Genomic DNA, 21,404 nt, shown 5'->3' on the forward strand with positions numbered 1-21,404 from the left:
ACCAGCTAATCAAGGTATTTGGGTTCACTTGAAAATTAGACATGCTAGGGTTAGAGAGGTTTGCAATTAACTTTTTTCTAGGGAAAAAAATATCATATGTGATTTATTCTGCTTTGGAATAGGTCAGTATGTTTGTTTTGTCCAATCAGCTAGTGAATTCATCTAGATTATTTTTGGTAACATTTTACAGTAAGTCCTCATTTAAATAAGCCTCAACATAAAGGGCCCTATTTTAATGATCTAAGCGCATGGTTTAAAGCACACAGCGCAAGTGCACTTAGTGCATGTCCGAATCCACTTTTGCTAGTTCAATGATGAGAAAATTGAAAATTGTCGGCATGCCCGGCGCATGGTCTAAAAGAGCTGCCTCTTTTCTCTGAATGGGTAATGGTCAGTTTAAATACATGTGTGTATTGCCACGATTGGTTAAGTAGCCGATTTCATTCGTCGTTACTGCAAATAGGTAATTGTGATACATGCAATGACTATCCATTATGACGTGTAGGCATTTTTATCTTTATGTACACAATAATAATCTTTTGCATTGTAATAATAATTTTTTATTTTTTATTATTTTAAAATGTTTGAGCTGTTGCACGTCCCTGTGTGGGTACCACACCTATAGGTGCGTATTACTAATGCACCCTTTAAATAACACAACAAAAATATTGCGCTAGGTTTAAAATACAAAAAATACTAGGTTTCTTTTTCAGTTGCCTTAAAATAGCAACATGCAAACACTGCGCCTGAACGCACCTTTGACCAGCCCACGGGAGTACAAATGGGCACAAATGCATTTGCTGTTTGAACAACGTGGAACGCAGGACGTGAAAATTATAACTGTGTCATAATGAAACTAGCAAAAAACTTGCTCCTGCCGCCGCATTGGGCCGAGTGTATGATAAGGCCCACAATAACAATGAACAATATTTTTACAGTGTTTTTTCCCCTCAGTCATACTACTGAGAGTTGTGCATTTATTAGGGCTAAGAAGCCAGTTCCCGAAAAACCAGTAGTATTACTTTAAGATCGATTGTCATTCATTGAACCCACCAACTAGTCATTTTTTAAAATCTCAACTCTGGTCATCCATGTAAATACACTGTAAAAAATTATATATTCAATAAGTTATGACAACATATGTTTTTACATTGTTTTAACTCATCAAAATAAGTTAAGAAATGGTAAACTTGTTTTTATTAATTATACAAGGTGTAACTCATTTTTTAAAGTCAGTTTAACATCATTTAAGTTGAAATAAATTAAACATCCAAGTCGATTGTACTGCAAAAGTTCAAAATTTGCCCTTTTTTTACAGTGTATGTATATGACACTATACCACTCTGTAATGTAACATCATAAGAAAATAAAGAAATAAAATAAAAATGTATTTGGCCTGTTGAAATGCAGAACAATGCATTCAATTAAGAGCTACTCGTAAAACCTAGTGGGAGTTCCAGCAAAGGATGTGCATCTATTATAAATAACAATAATAATCTTAATAAACAACCTGAGGAACACAATAGGAAATGATTGATTAGAGAAGAGCAATTGCAGTGGAATTGTTTCCCTTGTGACCAATTTCAACATGCTACTGCAAGCAAAACATGAAACTCAATAAGCAGACAAAAGCAAGTGGGCCGTGAGCCTGATTCGGTCCTAATGAACTGACAGATCAGAAATAATATTCCAGCCACAGGACCATAAGTCACGGCAGAAGTGTAATAATGTCAGCCTTGTTAATTAAGGCAGTGGTTTGATATAAATGCACTGGTGTAATATATATATAAACAAGTGTTACTGGCCATGGTTGCAGTGGCGTAACTGTGTCAAAGCCAAATCAACCCGTGACTTCTGGGCTTCGGCTGTTCTGTATTCTGCTGCACTATGAAGCTGTTATCACCTCCACCATCTAGACATGATTAGTCAGACACACCAGCTGTGTGTTTTTGCTCACAGAACTCAATACTGAGACTGTCTTTCTCCTCATAATTGCAAGAGGTTTAGAAATGTTACTTCCAATAATATTTTCTGTATTGATCATTAAGTATTCGATTTGATCAATGTGTGGTCATGTAAAGCCAATAGATTTGAATGTTCTTGTATATTATTTTCTGATTATACTTCACGCTCTATTGAGCCACTATGGGGCCTGAAAGTATACAAACATGCTGGATAACATCTAATGGGTTTTTATCTGTTGCTAAGGGCTAGACTAGGAATTATTGGATTGCATTTAATTGAAAATTGTTTAATTGATTTTGCTGAGGACATCTGCCTTTGGGATGATAATTCAGTAACACTTACCAGTAAGGTTTCATTAGTTATGAACTTAGAACAAACAATACTTCTACTTTTAAAGTCTTTTAATGTAAATGCTCTCTAATACATAAGTCAAAAGTTTTATTTGTTATTATTAGTTAATGCACTGTGAAATAACATGAACAAGCATGAACAAAGAACTGCATTTTTATAAACTAACATAAACAAATTTTAATAAATACTGTAACAGTTGAATTGCCTTGTTAGTTACTAATGTTAACTAATGTTATGAAGTTTTACCAATAATTCCAATACAGATCGTATTTTCATTTCATTACACTATAACAAGGACAACATATATAAATCTGCAATAATAATAATAATAATAATAATAATAATAATAATAATAATAGTGATAATAAATTCAACACACACACAAACAAGTGTGAAAGTAAACATTTGTTCTTCCATAATATCATACAGTCAAACCAAAAATGATTCAGACACCAGATATAATCTTTAATAATATATTTTTTACTAGTGGGTGCAGTACACCATAATTAATTGATGTAAGCGAGGATAGCAAAATCAAGTAAACTGTGACTTATTATACCCAACAAGTATTAATTCAGAGGACTACCAGGAAAATGTATAAAAATATATGACAAAAATTATTTAGACACTTTGACCTGACCATGTTTAGCTTAAGTGTGTTTAAAAAAAGAAAGAAAGAAAAAAGAGATTTTTTTAAATATATTTTTTATTGCTAAAGCAACCTTTTAATTAAGCATTGCTTGGTAATTGATATTTTCTAATCGTGTACTTTACTTAACTGTACTTTAACAGCTGACAGCTGATTGGTTGATTATAATACATCACATACCTTTCTATCAAAGTTATCTGACATTATCAAGATTAATTTGTTCTGAATACCATTTTCTAAACTACAGCGAATAAACTGTGATAATGAGAGCAAATGTTAAAGGTGTCTGAATAATGCCTGATTTGACTATTTCTGTGCGAACCTAAATATTACGAAATAAACACCACAGGACTTTATTTATCCATTTTGATTACATTGGGATAAGTGGACACTTTAAACCAGAATTGACCAGAAAGTTATTTTAAAAAATGAAATCTTGATTTCATGTTGTTTTATTTATGTATTTTTTTCATCAAGTAGCCCTAATATCACTAGAATGGCATTCCAGTATGTTGGACCTTTCTAGCATGCTGCTGTGTGTATGGTTTGTGAGCATGTCTTTATTGAACCCTGCAGCCAGGGACACCGAGGCGAGTGTGCTTACATTGTGTTGAGCCGAGCGGCGCTCTAAAAATGTCCCTCTTCTGCTGCTCATCATGGTGAATTTGAGCCCGAGCGAGATGTACACCTGGAAAGGTCAAAGCTTTAGTGGAAGACTCAGCTGAAATATTGATCTTGACAAGCGGTATTTTGACACAAACCTGTAAAATAATAAACAGCTAAACAAAGATCCTCCTCACTGAAGAAAAAAACTGAAATAAAATATATCAAGTGATGCACGTATGCCGGATAATGCCGCATCATCTGCCGTACGGCAGTAAGTTATGGTTTATAATCAGAGGTACACCGTTCGGCGGGAGTCTCATCTGTTACTCGTAGAAAAGCTCAACTGCCTTTGATTTGTACAGCTGTCACCTGAAATTATATCGCCATTGTTTTGTGTTGTTGTTTTGTCTCTAATGTTCTGTTAGCAAGCTATTATTGCAATTGCAGTCTTTTTTTGTGCTAAAGCTCTCGCCGCAACATAAAAGCTTATTTGATATGGAAAATACCTACTTTTAGCACTTCAAACATTTTTAAAACAAAGCCTTATTAGCAGCCTTTATAATGTTATTAAACAGCGTCTGGCCGGTCAGAGCCACGACAACAAACGCTGCTCGCACACCTTTTTAACCCTTGCTTTATTACTACTTTTTTAATCTAGATCCAAACAAAAACGGAAATGATAGGGAAATTTGCCTTTGTCATAATACTGCATTAACGCAGTGGTCACACTTAGTTTTTTGTGTGATAAATGCTACCCTAAAGCACAGATTCAGCTGGTTTGTGGAGACAAATGAGAGCTTTGAATTAATATCTCCTCTTTACTGTTTATTAATATACTAAAAATGATGAATGTGGAACGGGTTACGTGGAATGCGGTCGTATGGAAAAATGATGGTTGTTGCAGCTCTAAACCTGCTCTTGAGTAATACATCTGGTGCAAAGTGCCGCAGAGCCAGACCTATTACAGTATGGTAAGTTTTTAATCTTTTAAAAAATATGGCCATAAATATCGGAGATGCTCTGTTTCTCCTTTAGTTGCTCTGGTCTTTTTTGTTCCACAGTAGAAAAATTCTCACACACCTGTTCACAAAATGATATATAATTTATCAGCGAATACAGAGAGACAAATAAACAGCCCTAAATAAACAACGCCTTGATCTGCATCACTTTATTCACATTTTATTCTTTAATAAGGGACACTTTGCACTTTTTCAACTTAATTTCACAGCAACAAAAGCAACATCATCACATAACTTTTTGACTAGAATACGGCGATGTTAATATTGTTTATGATAGGGACGGAAATGTACAAAAGACGTTAATATATTTCCTGATTTCAGAACTGATCCTACTTTAGGAGTTCTCAACTTGTTCTTCATCAGCGAGCATTTCTCAAAAAGAGTTTTCATTAACTTTTAATTCTTCTGGACCATTTTTAACGTGATTTCTAGGTTCCAAAATTATGTTCTTCCAAATAAAACAACGTACATTTTGGGAACATTTTGCAATAAGGTTTCATTATAAACTAATAATAATATGCACTTCTACTGCATTTATTCACCTTTGTTAATGGTAATTTCAACATTTACTTATACATTATTCAAATGAAATGTTGTATTTAACATTGTTAGTTAATGCACTCTGAACTAAAGAACAAACAATGAACAGATGGATTTTTATTAACTAACATTAACAAAGTCTAACAAAAACAGTAAAAAAATCTATTGGTTAGTTAATAATAGTTAATAACTAATGCTAACAAATGAAACCTTATTGTAAAGTGTTGACCACATTTTAAACACATTTATTCGGTTGTTCTACAAAACTTGTGTTGGATCGCTATTGGTTCTTAAATAGTTCACCAAAAAACGAACATTTACTCATCATTTACTCGGATGACAATGGAGTCCATACAAGTCCTTATTGACAAAAACATTTCAATACCATGAATGTCAATTGGAGTATTTTATGGACTCAAAATATATTAATTTTTGGGTAACCTGTCAATTTACTGCTAACTGAATCCTGCTTTGCTCAAATATGTTCATTATATTGAGTTACTTTTTAGCGTTGCATTATAACCTGCATTTCACATAATAAAGAAAGTGCATGAGATCTTGAAATTTAATGTGGAGATGTAACCTACAGTCCAATATTAATCAATTTAGATCTAAATATCTCATTCAGTCAATCATGCGTCCAATTCCATAACTGAGATAAGGTAAAAAGAAACTTCGGGATCGCCATGTTCACCTGTACTGTCAACATTTGCCAACTCGTGTTGATCTGCCTCCTAGTGTGTTGAGTTTGTAACTTTCCTCAGAGATTGTGACGGCCTAGAGCTGCACTCCATCATCATAACAGATCTGAACATTTCCTAGACTCCAAGTGGCTCCTATCTTAGGCCCTATTTACCCTTCAGAATTATCCAGGATATTGTAATGTCGATCAATTATAATTTTCAGGAGTATTGAATTGCTGTGCACATTTTCTGGATGCATCCTATGACTGATGCACATTTCCCAAAGGCCACCTCTCCTTCAGCTATGTGTCTTGACATACTGAAATATGACTGTATTAACTTTCAGATTAATTAGATCAACACCGGATGACAGGCAAAATGTTGCTTTTGAAGTCTCTAGCTAGGTGTAGTAAATCAAAATGGATTTTTATCACTGGGTGTATGTCAAAAGCAGTTAGCAAAGCCTATAGGTGGGGATTGTAGCAATATGTGTTATCAAAAACTGATTTACATGAGTGGTATAGTGTGTGTGCATATGCAGGGTATGCCTGTGCATATGGGACCAGGGCACAAAAATCTGGTTTAAATATCTCAGGGTGGAGGATTTGGGTTTCTGTGTGCATTTTATGCATTTGTTATCACTTTCAAAAGCGCGTTTACTTTTCAAATCGCTCGCATTCGCGGGGAGGGGAAGGGGGGCATGGCACGCAAATTAACGCAAATTTAACCAAGAGGGACATCCAGTAATACATATTTGATGTTTGGTGTAAGGCTACATTAAGCAGCTATTCCCACAGGCTATTAATGAAGAATTTGACATTCACTAAACGTCACATTTCTCAATCACACCATTCACGCAGTAGAATTTTATAGAGTTGGCTTTAATTGCATCCATGCATGTTATCAAAATGCAAGCTTAGCAGGAACTGGAAAAGACAACAAATCAAGGCTGAAAAATGTAAGGTTGGGCTCATTTCACTGCCTGCCCCTCTGAATTCTGTACATTTAACAACTAACTTCAGGGTGTAAGGTGGTTTTCTCATTCTTTATTAGTTTAGGTCAGAATTTATTTGATTTTATGTGAATTTAATTTCAGAGTTGGCTTATTTATTTCTTTTTCTTTTTCAATTACAGGCATTTCCATGCATATCGACAGGAATTTATGGTAAGCAAAATGTCTATTCATCCTCTAAACCTTTTCTGTGAATGTGTGTGTGATTCTGAACATGTGTATGAAGAAGAATGTGTGCAACTCCGGTATTGCTATGGCAACTTAAATGAAGGCTCACTAAATGTGTATTTATATTGTAGGATTGAAAGGGTTATTGACAAATTACCTCTACAATCTTGTGTCTTTAAACTCTCCCAGCATTAATGTCATGTTCTTGTGTTATAAAAAGATGTGCGTTTGAGTGATTGAAAATGCAATAAAACGGTAATGTGAAATAATGTTCTTATTTAAAATGGCCATTTTCTAAATGTAATTTATTTCTGTGATGGCAAAGCTGAATTTTAATTACAGTCTTCAGTGTCACATGATCCTTCAGAAATGAGACGTTAAACCGAGGTCCTGACTCGTGGTCATTAAAATCCAAGGATGTACTTCGATAAAGAGTAGGGGTGTAACCCCGGCATCCTGGCCAAATTTGATTGGCTTCATCACTCGGTCTCCTCTCCACCAATCAGCTGGTGTGAGGTGAGCGTTCTGGCACAATATGGCTGCCGTCGCATCATCCAAGTGGATGCTGCACATTGGTGGTGGTTGAGAAGATTTAACCTTCCACGTAAAGCGCTATATCAAAGTAACATTATTATTATTATTATTATTATTATTATTATTATTATTATTATTATTATTATTATTATTATTATTATTTTTATTTTATTTTATTATTTTTTTTAAATTATCCTAATATGCTGGTTTGATTGTGCTGATTCATATTTTTGTGGAAACTGTGATACATTTTATCAGGATTCTTTATTTTATCAGGATATATATATATATATATATATATATATATATATATATATATATATATATATATATATATATATATATATATATATATATATATATATATATATATATATATATAATCAATGTTCAAAAGAACATCTATGTAAAAGACATTATACATGTCTTTTCTGTCACTTTTGATCAATTTAATGCATCCTTGCTAACTAAGTAAACAAACAAAATTTTACAAGTGTGTGTGTGTGTGTGTGTGTGTGTGTGTGTGTGTGTGTGTGTGTGTGTGTGTGTGTGTGTGTGTGTGTGTGTGTGTGTGTAGACAAGGTTCTGTCCCTCAAGAAAGTGCCTTTGGGACCTCAGTACTCAGGATGCAATTATGTTTGATTTAATAAACATTTATTTCATACGCTTGAGCTTTCATATGCTACTGTGGCAGCCATAAATGTTTGCCTTTAAGAAGATTCCTAAATAAGCCGAAGGAACTTTGCTCGCTTCTTCACTGTGAATAAGCTAAATCAGCGAGACAAACTCAATCCATGTGGCCCCATCACCAGATTAACCAGCCCCATGCACCCTGATCGAACATGTAGCGCTGTCACTCACAGCCAACCCGAGCTGACACCCCATCTCTCTTTTTTGCTGCATCATGGGAGCTGGGGTCCAGGCTGACAGATGATCGGGGGACAGAGGGTAAGGCGTAAAGGGGCTGTTCTGTGGGCTTGGAAACGTGGACAGCAGGCAGGTAGAAAAATGAGGCCTCACTCCCAGCTGACAGTCCAATCCCTCAGCCCACACCATTAGCACAGGTAGAGCTTTCACACACATGGCGTATTGGAGGAGATGCCACCCATAAACAAACTGGAGCCTGCCGCCAGCAGAGGGGTTGGATAGTATGATGGAGGTTATTAAGTCCAACGCTCATAGCCTATCAATCAATGCCACGAGAGACGGGTTAAAACAGGTTATTTCTTTTTCTGAGAGGATGGGAAGAACTGGCAAATCTATCAGTGTCTTACATAGTGCGGACACAGGCAAAGCACAGAGGTGGACAGAGGTTGCATCATCCTTTACTTTGTCTGGATCATTTACTTTTTCCTCCCTCCGTCCGGGATATGCAATTGCTTCATAAAAAGCAACAGCTTTTTAGTGCCACATAATTATATATATATATATATATATATATATATATATATATATATATATATATATATATATATATATATATATATATATATATATATAGTTGTAGTATTAAAGCTCTGTCTCTGTTATGAGATCTGAATATTGATTATCACTGAAAATCTGAAAATTAAAACAATTTTTGACATTTTATCTTCATTTTTAAAATATTATTGTTTTAATCTTAAAATGTTGCACTATTGAGATTGTTTATATATATATATATATATATATATATATATATATATATATATATATATATATATATATATATATATATATATATATATATATATATATATATATATATATATGAATATATTTATTTTGAAATATTTTAATTTGGCTCTAAAATATCATTGTACATAAAGAATTTTTTTTTTAATTTAATTCTAACTATTATTTTTTTGTATAATTTAATTAAGATTGGGGATAATAATAAAATAATGATCATGATAGCTACAGTGCTAACATGCCAACTTTTAACCAACAACCTACAGACTAAATTGAAAAGTTTCTGTTTAAAAAGCATAATACATTTAAACAGAAGAGGAAAAATCCTTCGATCCCTTTATAAAAAAAATAAAAAAAATCCTTTTGTTCTTTAAAATCAGTTGTTCTCAGGCAGACGGATAATTGCACTGAGCATGTGTCTTCACTCGTACCTCGTCTTCGAATGAAGATATTTAGTGTTACAGTTGCCCTCGGTCTCCCCTACAGTTATTCCAACTTTGACAGCTTAAAGATGCTGTTCAGAACTTTTGTGTGTAAGATTCATATCAGGGAGAGCTCTAATCCAATAGCCTTGAACCCCACAGGTTAATTCCTCCATTATTATTTTAGCCTGCAGAGAGAGAAAGCGAGATAGACGGAGTCAAAAAGGAGAAAACTGCAATTACATTTGAACCATGCCGGCATCTTAACAGCCTCCTTCTTATGGCGCTGTCACAATCTGTCATGATATATTCTGCCCCGCCTTTAGATAAGCAACAAAGAGAAAATAAATTAGACCCAGGTTCATCTTTCACCAAAGCCTTGGGGAGAAAAACTTGTTCTGTGCCTGTGAGGTTTTACCGTCCAACGACTTTGTCATAGAAAGGAGAGGGGCTGTCTGACATCAAAACATGCCACTCATTAGATTTGAAGAGAGCTCTTTATTACCTCATAATCCAGCTCAATTGAGTATATTGACTTGAAACATTCATCACCATATCATGGTCTGGTCATTTCAGGTTTGTGAACACATGGTGATATGGCATGATTTATTATTTTTTTAATCCGATATTCATAGCACAGACCTTCCTAAAGCATAAGAGGCTGTTTAATTTGGTTACATGAAAGGCTCTCTGAACATATCGTAGACATATCGTGATGCATTAGACTTGCATATAAATTGTAACATCGAAAACTAAATCCATATGGACAAAATAATTGAGAGACACCTTTTAATTATTGAATTGAGGTTTTTCAATCAGACCCATTGACACAAGTGTATAAAATCAAACGCTAGTCTGCATGTACAGTCTGCAAGCATTTTTCTTCTTCTTCACATTTTTTAAACCATCATTTTAAATCTGAGGTTATCTCTAAAACTATTAATTGTATGAATCATTTTCGAAGACGATGTCATGTGAGATTTTTGAGAGAAGGTTGATAAGATGCTTATAAAATATTATATTGCCCTGTCTATTGTCCAACATCTGGCGAGGAGAACTATCCCATTCATGTTTCTATTGTTCTCACTTGACGAACCTTTCACACCTCTGCTGGGTATGATTCGTTATTCTTTTATTATTATTATTTTGTTTGCAGTCAGCCATTATTGGGCTTTATTCTGGCATTACATGGCTTGCCCATCTATGATCCCACTAAAGATGAATCCACCTATTTTCTTGGGACCTTTTGTTAATTATTTTAACAAAATAGAATGGTGTGACAGCTGCATTAGAGCTACAAATAGCATCAAGCTGCATAACACAATTTAAATAAAAACTAAATAATAAAAAATGACACTTTTACTTAAAACTCACTTTAAACCTCCCTCAAATGTTTTTATTAACTTCTGATCGCAATCTAATGTGGGTTTTAGTCATTATGATGTTTTAATATGATGTGTTAGCCTTTTATATGCAGCTAATCGCTACACCTTAGCATTTTTAATGTAAGCCTATATTATTGATATTAAACAGCAAATAAACCATATACTATCGTAATTGTGTGTTTATTAGCTTCTTGTTTCACGTGCAGAAATGTTTCTTTGGGTTTGTTTGTCACAGAGCTTAGAACGAGGAAGTGTACAGGACATAGTTATCTAGAAAATCAGGGATGACTGACAGTAAGATTATTGACAGCTTCAAACCGAATGAGCGCTCGGCGAGTCATAACTCACACTAAACCTGGAACAGGAGAGATTGAGTTTTCAGCTCTTCAGGTTGCATAATTCAGTGAGAAATTATATGCTGTGTGATGAAATATTTGGCAAACGCGAGATTAAATCATTACTTCTCCAAACATTTGCAAATTTGGGCTAAGGGCCCTAATAGATGCTGTCTAGTGCATCTATGTGAACAGAAATAAACCAGAGCAGATATGAGAGAATATGAATTAATTTAATTAATATATTCAAAATATTGAAAATTATTTTGCACTCCTGACATAAATTAAGAAGACTTTGGATTGTAATTCAATTGTAAAAATCCCTTCAGAAATTGTAGTTCCTTCCTGAATGGTGCACAACCCTGCTTGACAAATAGTTGCCCTATCTCTTAGCTGGACAAGAGGTGTGTTGACACAGAGGTGTGTGTTTTATTATTATTATTTTTTGTGCCTGCGACTCTGGTGGTGTGAGATAGGTAACAGTAATCCAGACAATGCATCCATGTGGCTGTTCGGGGCCAGCCAGGGTCAGCCGACTAAGCATCTTCACTCTGTGATTCCCCTGTCCATCTCTGTAGTGCATTAGGGCCAAACCCCTTATCTCTTTACCTTGATATCATAAAGGTTTTCCTCTCAGGATAGGGCTGTATTTAAAGCCTGAGCTTTATTCTGAGGAGTGGAGGTGTGAACACAGGCTTAAGGAGGGAGCCTTTTTTGATCGCACACTGATGTGGGGTTATCTCAGCACAAGCAGGGAAAAGCAAATCTTAGAATTGCATCTAGGGAAATGGATGAAGATTTTGTTTTACACTTTCATGGTTTTATCATTGTCAAGTCTGACACTGCTCGAGGAAGTTTTGAGGGTTGACGACATATTTTAGAGATCACAGTTATTTGAGAGGCATCTAAATCTACAGCCCTACGGCAACTAGATTTTATATTTTAGCTGAGCTGTGAACTCACAGTCTGAATTCAATGTGACATGAGAGAAAGATTGGGTGCGGTAAGATGGTAAATAGGCAAGAAATTTCAATTGCTTGTGACAACAGTAAACAGTGTGTGACAGTGTTCAGCTAGTGATGTCTGATTCGTAAACAGGTTGAGTTTGAGTTCTTTTTTATGAAATGGTCAAAGCATTGCCTGAATCAATCTAAATAAACTCACTAGTTTTCCTTTTGAATCATGGAGATACTGTACGCTGAATGAATCGGACAACCAGACAGCTCAGAGTTTATTACTGATTTATCATCTGACTCCTGCACTGAACACATCATTGTGTATTCGACTGTGTTTCATAAAATGAATATTTCTGACTTTAAGTTCTGATTCAATGTGCCGCATTTTAAACTGTTTTAAACTGAAGCACATATATTTATTAATGTAAAGGTATTTTAGGGTTTAATTCTTGCTAATAACTAGTTGCTTATTAGCATGCATATTACTAGGGTATTGGCTGTTTATAAGTACTTGTAAAGCACATATTAATATCTGCATGACCTTATTCTACATCCCTTAATCCTACCCAATAACTAAACTTAAATGCTACAAAAAATACCTTACTAACTATTAATAAGCAGTAAATTACGAGTTTATTGAGGCAAAAGTCATAGTTAATAGTGAATGCACTGTAAAAATAAATAAATACATAAATAAATAAATTTAAAAAAAATCAGGTCTCCAATTGAAAATTTTCTAGTGCCTGATCACATCTAAATTTTCCAGTTGGCCAAATTGAATTTCTGTGAATTCAATTGCATCAATTTACAGAATTTCAATTTGGCCAACTGAACATTTTAGAAGTGATCAGTCTCTAGAAATGTTCAAATGGAGAAAATGTGAAAATCTCTTTTTTTTTTCTTTTTTTTTTTTTTTACAGTGTATGTGTTCCCCATACTAAAGTGTTACCAAAGTTATTATAGGTGGAGTGTGTGGACGGCTGGGGGCTTGGGCCGATTAAACTAAATCTAGGTGAAAATTTAAATTGAATGAAAAGATTGCAGCATTAAATGTAGATCTGTGCACTATAACCAATCACACATGACTCTGTTGAGCTTATGAATGCAATGGCCAATCAGAGATGTTAAGATTAGTAATCGCTGAAGCGTTTGTTTAGAGCGCGAGCTGAACTCACTGAATTCTGCACTCGTGCGAATACTCTCATAAACTGAAAACATATAGATTTGATGATTGTTCTCTTGAAAGCGTCAAAAAATAGATTTTTCTATATACAATCTATTTTTGCAGCGTTGAGCAATGTAGCCAATCACAAACATATCTGATGATTTCTTTAACGCAATGGCCAATCAGGCGTTTTTAAGTTAGAATCACAAAATAGAATCGGCAGTTTTTGTCCAGTGCTAAGATCTGCAGACTCAAATACTCTGTGTATTATTTAACTTGGAACAAAAAAAAAGTATAATATTATGTAGGCTAAATAAGATATCCGCTTAATCGATTAGCAGAACTTTGTGAGATTGTGATGAATTAAACTGAGTGACAGTTTAGTGATTATAAAGGGAGCACTTTTATTTACACTTTCCTATAGGCAATAATACATTCAGAGTTTGAAGAAAACGTGTTTTGCTGCTTTAGGTAGGGCAAATGGTTAGACTATTTATTATTGCTGCTATTCCAAATTGCGCATATGCTTGCCTGTTCAAATTATAGTGGTTTGTGAACATAATCACTTTAATAACTCAAGTTTATTCTGGGATGTGTAGGTTGTTGATAGGCGACACATAACTATTTCATAACATTCTATTTAAATGTGCTTTTAAAATCTATCCTTCACCTTCCACCTGTGTCATTATGTTGCTTAGGAACAGTAAATAGTCTACATTTACACTACTTAAATATACTTGTTTGTTTAAAGTATTTTATTCTGATTATTATTATTATGTTGAATCTTAAAAGGAGGTGTCCAGGTCACATTTTACCAACAAAAATCAAAACAGAGAAAAAATTAATAAATATCTAATAATATTTTGCTTAAGGGAAAATGTACAATGTATAGCCATTTGTTTTCGCAGAATAAACCCTGACTGCAAGATTAGGATTATTCTGCAGCAACAACTGGCTTTATGTACATTATCTCGCTTATTACATGGCTAATTGCCACATAAGTAAATACTTAGACATAAAATATTGAGTCTGAATATTTTATTACCTCTTTAAATGCAAAGCTTCTATGGAGAGAGTAGCTGCTAGCAAGCAGCAGGTTCAAACTAGATGGGCATTAAAGTCATACCTCATTTTATTTTACCACATTTTATTTATTTTATAATCCGATACATTACATTACATGTAATAATCCATTACATTGTAAAAAAAATAAAAATATCTCATCGCAAAATGGCAGCGGCTAGTATGTTACGAGAGAGTGAGTGCGATAACAGATGACATATGCACAACATATTGATAACTATAAATAACTATACACAACATATTGATTTGAGTTTTAATATTTTATTAGCTCACAAATCTCAAAACTTCCAAGAGAAAACGCAAGTGTAAAGTGCTGATTTCAGTTACCTGGATGAGCCTGTTATCAGTATTTACCGGTTGTTATCGGGGGATAAGAATCAAGTATTCCAAGTATTGTACTTGTTTTAGTGAAAAGTAAATGTTAGGTGGTAATTTTAGCATGTGGGACAAAAATGTCACCACCCATACATATGGCTTTTCACGGTCACACACTGACAGGCTTGGTTTGGCCATCTATATGTGTGTCTCTATCAATTTTAGATGTGGGTCATATCTCCCTTAAGCTTTTTTTTTCTACACTAGTATTATTCATTAATGTTTATTGCCTGTCTTCTGCAGTACTTTTTATTTCTGTGAACGTTACCCGAGACAGCATCTGTTTGTGTCTGAACCTTCATCCACCAGCTGACACATTCAGCTTCTTATATTTTTATGTGCCCTGTACCCACATGTCCAGTTGGACAAATGTTATACTGATTTGTTTGGACATCACCTCCCTCACTTTTTTTCACATCAGGCAAATCCATGGCCATTTTGAAGTTCTTCAGTCTTTCCAGGTCCTGCAGTTCGGTCTCAGATGTTTTTCACATTAATAATTTAGTAGCCTCTACTAGTGTCCATTCATAGGCAGTTCACATAAATATGACATCTTGCTGCTGCATTCTTACATGTAACATTCATTTTAAATGCTCTGAGATCAGTTTTCTTGAAAGCACAATGACAATCATTTAAAATTATATTTTATGATGTTGTCATCCAGTAACCATTTTATCACTTTAAAGAAGGTCATAAGTTGATTTTGACTTGAATACAGAAAAATCTTATTTTAATGAAGCACCTCATAATATCCTAATCCTTCCATAAAGCAGTAATAAAGGCAAGAATTATATTATTTGATTAGACATAGATGAATATATCACCTACGGATAATAACAGAAAATGTGAATCATCCTCTACATTATAAGTCCCTCGATGTGAAATCTGTTGCTAAAAATGCAATCAAATAGGCACGTAAAACTCGATTAAGCAGAGTAAACTATTAAAAATGATTTGCACTACTAAAACTATTAAAAATGAGTTTTGGCAGTAGCTTTCTGCAGGGGCGTGTATGTGCATGCATCAGTTTTGCACTATATATCAGCATGTGTTATATATACACAACAGTAAACTATATATGGAATGAAATTTGTTCACTAAGAATTTTGACAGCACTACAAAATGCTGACACCCTATATAGTGCACTGCAGAGTCTCTATCCTTCTCCTCTGTTTGTTCACATTAGAAGCAAAGGAACTCCCTGGAGTCCTCATCAGCAGCCCATACACTGGTGGGCATCCATCAGCTGACAACACATCTTTTTGAGAAATATTTCATTCTGACCATGAAACTGTATTTTGCATTATTTTTATGCCAAAATATATTTTTGTCCCTATGACAACTGAATAATTTAGTTGTTTTTTCTTGTGTATATGTAGCATTATATTCAGGAGGAGTCTGTCACCAAAAAAAATAAAAAATGAAGAGGAAAAAAAAAGATTGTTGCTTAAAGGCAGACTTAGTAATTTGTTTTTCATTAAAAAAGTTTTAAACAAGTCATGCAAGGTTTTCTTTTATGATTATTTGATTGCTCATGCTGAGATGTTTTACATCTCACAGCGCTTTTATGCACTTTTTTATAATTGCTTTGCATAAGGTTTATAGTTGACTGCATGTTTTATATCTCTCAAATGCCTCCTTTTTTTATGTATCTACTACAGCATGCATATCCACTGAAAAAAACATAACAAATAATAATCCATGGAGGGTTGAGATTGATCCGAGTTGTTTGTGTGGGGTGGGCATCTGTCTGACATGTATGGAACATGTTAAGCAGTCTGAGGAGAGACGTATGATCAGAGGGACCTCTCAATGAGCTCTGACTCTTAACTTGGTTAACTCTGACCTCTAGTGAGCCTGCCTGTATCTCTATAGACAGACATAACACGGCTCTCAGTGACCTCTTTGGCTCGCTCTCGTTTTTCCCTCTCTCTGTATAATTAATGCCTGTGAACTAAAGCACCAATCAATTTACATTAAAAACAGAAACACTCTGAAGACGTAAAATGAACATGAGTCTAGTGTCCTTGGCCATGTTTTCTGCCCTTAAGACATTGTGATATGCATCAGTGTTCTCTCAAAGGGGCATGCGAGTAACAAGTGTGCGTATTTATTAAGTAAACAGTTAAAGTTTAATCTCAAAGCACTTTATGTAGGAGAGAGTACGCACTTTCATTTTTAAGCTTAGAAATGTTGGTTCTATCATCTTTGATAAGTCAACAGTCATTAACCGTTTCAGTTTTTAAAAAAAAAGAATAAAAAAGCCAGCAATACAAACAATTTAAATACACATTTTACTACGTAAACATACAGTAATGTGAAAAAAGTACACCGTTTTGAATAAAAAAATATCAGGTCTCCAATTGAACATTTTCAATTGACTGATCACATCTAAATTTTTCAGTTGGCTGAATTGAGTTTCTTTGAGATTTTTCCAACTGAAAAATTTAGATGTGATCAGTCACTAGAAAATGTTCAATTGGAGACATTTATTTATTTATTTTACAGTGTATAGGTTTTATTTATCCGGACATAATGGAAAAATCACCTGGTCCTATACCATTCTTAAAATGAGGTAAATACAACCTCTGATGAAAAACAACACGATATATTGCACTTAACAAAAATAAAGCCAAAATGGTGAAATTCTGTGTGATATCGAAGTACACCCTTTATGCTTCCATAGGAATTAAGAGGGTGAGTAGCAGTCAGGGCGCTGATGATCAAATGCTCTATAAAAGCTGATGTTTTGGCAGGTTGCTGGTGTGGAGTATTCAGGTGTGTGTTAACACAATGCCAAGGGGGAAAGACATCACCAATGATCTTAGAGCAGTATTTGTTGCTGCCATCAATCTTGTAAGGCTTACAAGGCCATTTCCAAACTAGTCCATCATTCTACAGTGAGGAAAATTATTCACAAAAGGAAAACATTTGTGCAATGCTCAGAGAAATGGCAAAAAACCCAATAACTATACCTCAAATTCTACAGGCCTCAGTTAACATTTTAAAGCTTGCGGCAGTACAATTAGAAAAAGACTGAACAAGTTTGACGTTTGGAAAGGTTGCAGAGAAAAAGCTGCCTCTAAAAAGAATGTGGCTTCTAAACAAACCACAAGACTTCCAGAACAACACACATCGACAGCAAATCAGCACAAGCACCTCATACCAATGGTCAAGCATGATTTGAGCTTATCTTTGAGTCAACCATGAACTCTTCGGTATACCAAAGTATTCTAGAGTCAAATGCGAGTCCATCCGTCTGACAGCTAAATTGGTTGAAATTGGACCGTGCAACAGGACAATGACCCAAGAACACCAGTAAATTTACACCTGAATGGCTGAAAAGAAAAGATTCAAGGTGATGCAATGGCCCAGTCAAAGTCCAGACCTCAACCAGATTGAAATGCTGTGGCTGGACCTTCAGAGAGCTGTGCATAAAAAAATGCCTGAAAACCTCAATGAGTTAGAGCAATGCTGTAAAGAAGAGTGGGCCAAAATTCCTCCAGAACGATGTGAGAGACTGATGAAGTCACATAGAAAACGATCACTTCTGCTACTAAAGGTGGTTCTACAAGCTAGTCAATCATAGGCTGTACTTAGTATGACACACATGGCTTCTCCATTTAGACTTTTTTTGTTAAATAAACCATGACACAGTGTAATAAGTCGTGTGTTGTTGTTCATCTGAAGTTGTATTTACCTAATTTTAAGACCTGCTAAGAACCAGATGATTTTTTATGATATCCTCCTGATACGTAAAACCATAAAATTCAAACGGGCGTACTTTTATTTCACAAGACTGTATTATAATATACATATTTGTAGTTAAATTGATCAGCTCAGAAATATAAGGTAACTGTTTATATATATATATATATATATATATATATATATATATATATATATATATATATATATATATATATATATATATATATATATATATATATATATATATATATATATATATATATATATATATATATATATATACACACACATACACGCAAAAAAACAAACAAAGGTGCAAATCTATTTATTCTCTATGCTCGATTTCATTGCACAAGTAATAATATTTGGTAATGTTGATTTACTGCGTGTGAATTTGTCAAAGCTTGTATTCATCCAAAGCCACTGATCTTGATGGAAGTCTTTACAGAGCATTTCAACCCTTACACACAGCTCTGGTCATTTTTGGATCAATTTGAATAAAGCATTAATTTAAAACTGCTATTTTACGGGTCACCTGAAGAGCAAGGAAGCATCACACTCGAGCATTTGTTTGTAAACAGCAATTTCATCTGTTTCTCTGTATTTTGTTTCTTGTGAAAAGGAGCCAAAAGTGTGCTTGTTTTCCTATGGTTCTGGATGGGGATTATTCTCAAGAGAGATAATAGGTTTATCGGTTTCTCACGCACATTCTTGACCTAAAGTTCAGGTCTGACGGCATCCAGCCAGGAGAAGATATCATTCAGTGATTCTGCCTGTCAGAAAGAGAGAGAGAGAGAGCTAGAAGACCGCAGAAGCATACAAACAGGGAATAGATGGGGCAGAGACTGACAGGAGAGGGCTGGTGTGAGACTCCCTCACATCCAACGGATCCCCAAATTATTTGGTGTTGAAAGGCCCAGACAGGACGTCAGGAGACACGGAGAGCGCTGTGTCAGGCTGCTGAGCAGATAGAGAGGTGAAACAGACAGGGAAAACATCTCCTCAGCCATGTGTTAATTACGTCTCCTATCACCCTGGCGTCAGAGGGCCGAGATGAACCTTCAGGGTCAGTGCCGCCACTCGCTGGGTAACAGAGGAATCATTTCTACAAAACAGGTGCTGTTTGTACCTGTATTCATATCAGCATTTTTCTTATTATATAAAATCCAAAAGTAAAATATTGATAGGTTTTTATTTATTTATTTTTATATATATACAGTGGGGCAAAAATAAGTATTTAGTCAGACACCAATTGTGCAAGTTCTCCCACTTAAAAATATGTGAGAGTCCTGTAATTTTCATCAAAGGTACACTTCAACTATCAGAAAAGACAGAATGAGAAAAAAAAATCCAGAAAATCACATTGTCTGATTTTTAAAGAATTTATTTGCAAAGTATGGTGGAAAATAAGTATTTGTTATAAGTTAATCTCAATACTTTGTTATGTACCGTTTGTTGGAAATAACAGGTCAAATGTTTTCTGTAAGTCGCCACAAGGTTTTTACACACTGTTGCTGGTAGTTTGGCCCATTCCTCCTCTAGAGCAGTGATGTTTTTGCCTGTCACTCGGCAACACAGATTTAACTGGTGTGTGTGTGTGTACTTAACTATATATATATATATATATATATATATATATATATATATATATATATATATATATATATATATATATATATATATATATATATATATATATATATATATATATATATATATATATATATATATATATATATATATATATATAATATACACACTAAAAATAAAGAAAAAGTTCACCAAATGATCAGCATTTATTTAAACAGAAATGCAGTAAAAAATATGACTATAATTTCAAATAACTTTTATTAAAACAATTATTCCTCTAATTATTCCTCTAAAGTTTTTCTTAGCATCGTTACTCCAGTCTTCAGTGTCACATAATCCTTAATAAATCATTATAAGGTAGTGCTCATAAAACATTTTTATGGACTTTTTTTCTGTTCAAAAGAATGTTCAAAATAACATTAACATTATAAATGTATTGACTGTCAAGTTTGATCATTTTAATCCGTCCTTGCTGAATACAAGTATTAATTCTTAAAGTATTTAAAAGGGTGGTTCCGTGGAGTTTTTCTAGGTTTGGTTGTGTTTATGGGGTGCAGTATAACATGTCTTAATACTTCTTTTCTTTTAAAACGCTGTATTTTTCTTATATTTGACCTTTATTTCACACCGCTGTCTCCATGTCCTTTGAACGGCTCGTTTGCTTCCGTTTGCACCCCTTACCATTACAGGCAGAAGTCACATCTGCGGTGACTAGCTAGGGTTTATGATGTCACCAACCCAGAAAAGAAGCTTGTTGTAGTCCAAACCGTCCATTTTTGTAGGCAATAAACTGCCGTAACTTTACAAGACAATATCTCCGTTTGCATTGAACTTTCAGCGCTGTAACTTTGCAGATACTGTTTATGCTCAAGCAGCAACATTACACACTAACTAAAGTTAAAAAAGTGAAATCGCATGCAACCACCACTTTAATTAACTGCATAAAGTATGTTTATAATTAATATAATGTATTAATATAACACATTGTTTTAGATTATAATATTATTATTTTATATTGTTATTTTGCATTAAATATTCCAAGTATATAATAAAAAAACTAATTATAGAATATTAGCATTATATTTAACATTATATTTTCTGACAGATTACTTTTGAAAAGGAAAAAAAAAAGTGAATGATCAAATGAACTCTTCTCACTCGATCTTTAACACATTTTTCTGTTA

At 34.2% G+C, this 21,404-nt stretch overlaps 1 protein-coding gene across 1 annotated transcript in view; it reads left to right on the top strand.

The window, feature by feature from the left end:
• macrod2 (mono-ADP ribosylhydrolase 2) overlaps positions 1-21,404 on the top strand; it is a 667,187-nt gene that overhangs the window by 473,948 nt on the left and 171,835 nt on the right. Inside the window, exon 7 of the mRNA XM_067422444.1 lies at positions 6,948-6,978. Within this exon, the coding sequence (XP_067278545.1) occupies positions 6,948-6,978 (31 nt within the window). The remainder of the gene's footprint in view (positions 1-6,947; positions 6,979-21,404) is intronic.

The sequence above is a fragment of the Pseudorasbora parva genome, chromosome 17 (genome assembly GCF_024679245.1).
Source record: "Pseudorasbora parva isolate DD20220531a chromosome 17, ASM2467924v1, whole genome shotgun sequence".
NCBI lineage: Eukaryota > Metazoa > Chordata > Actinopteri > Cypriniformes > Gobionidae > Pseudorasbora > Pseudorasbora parva.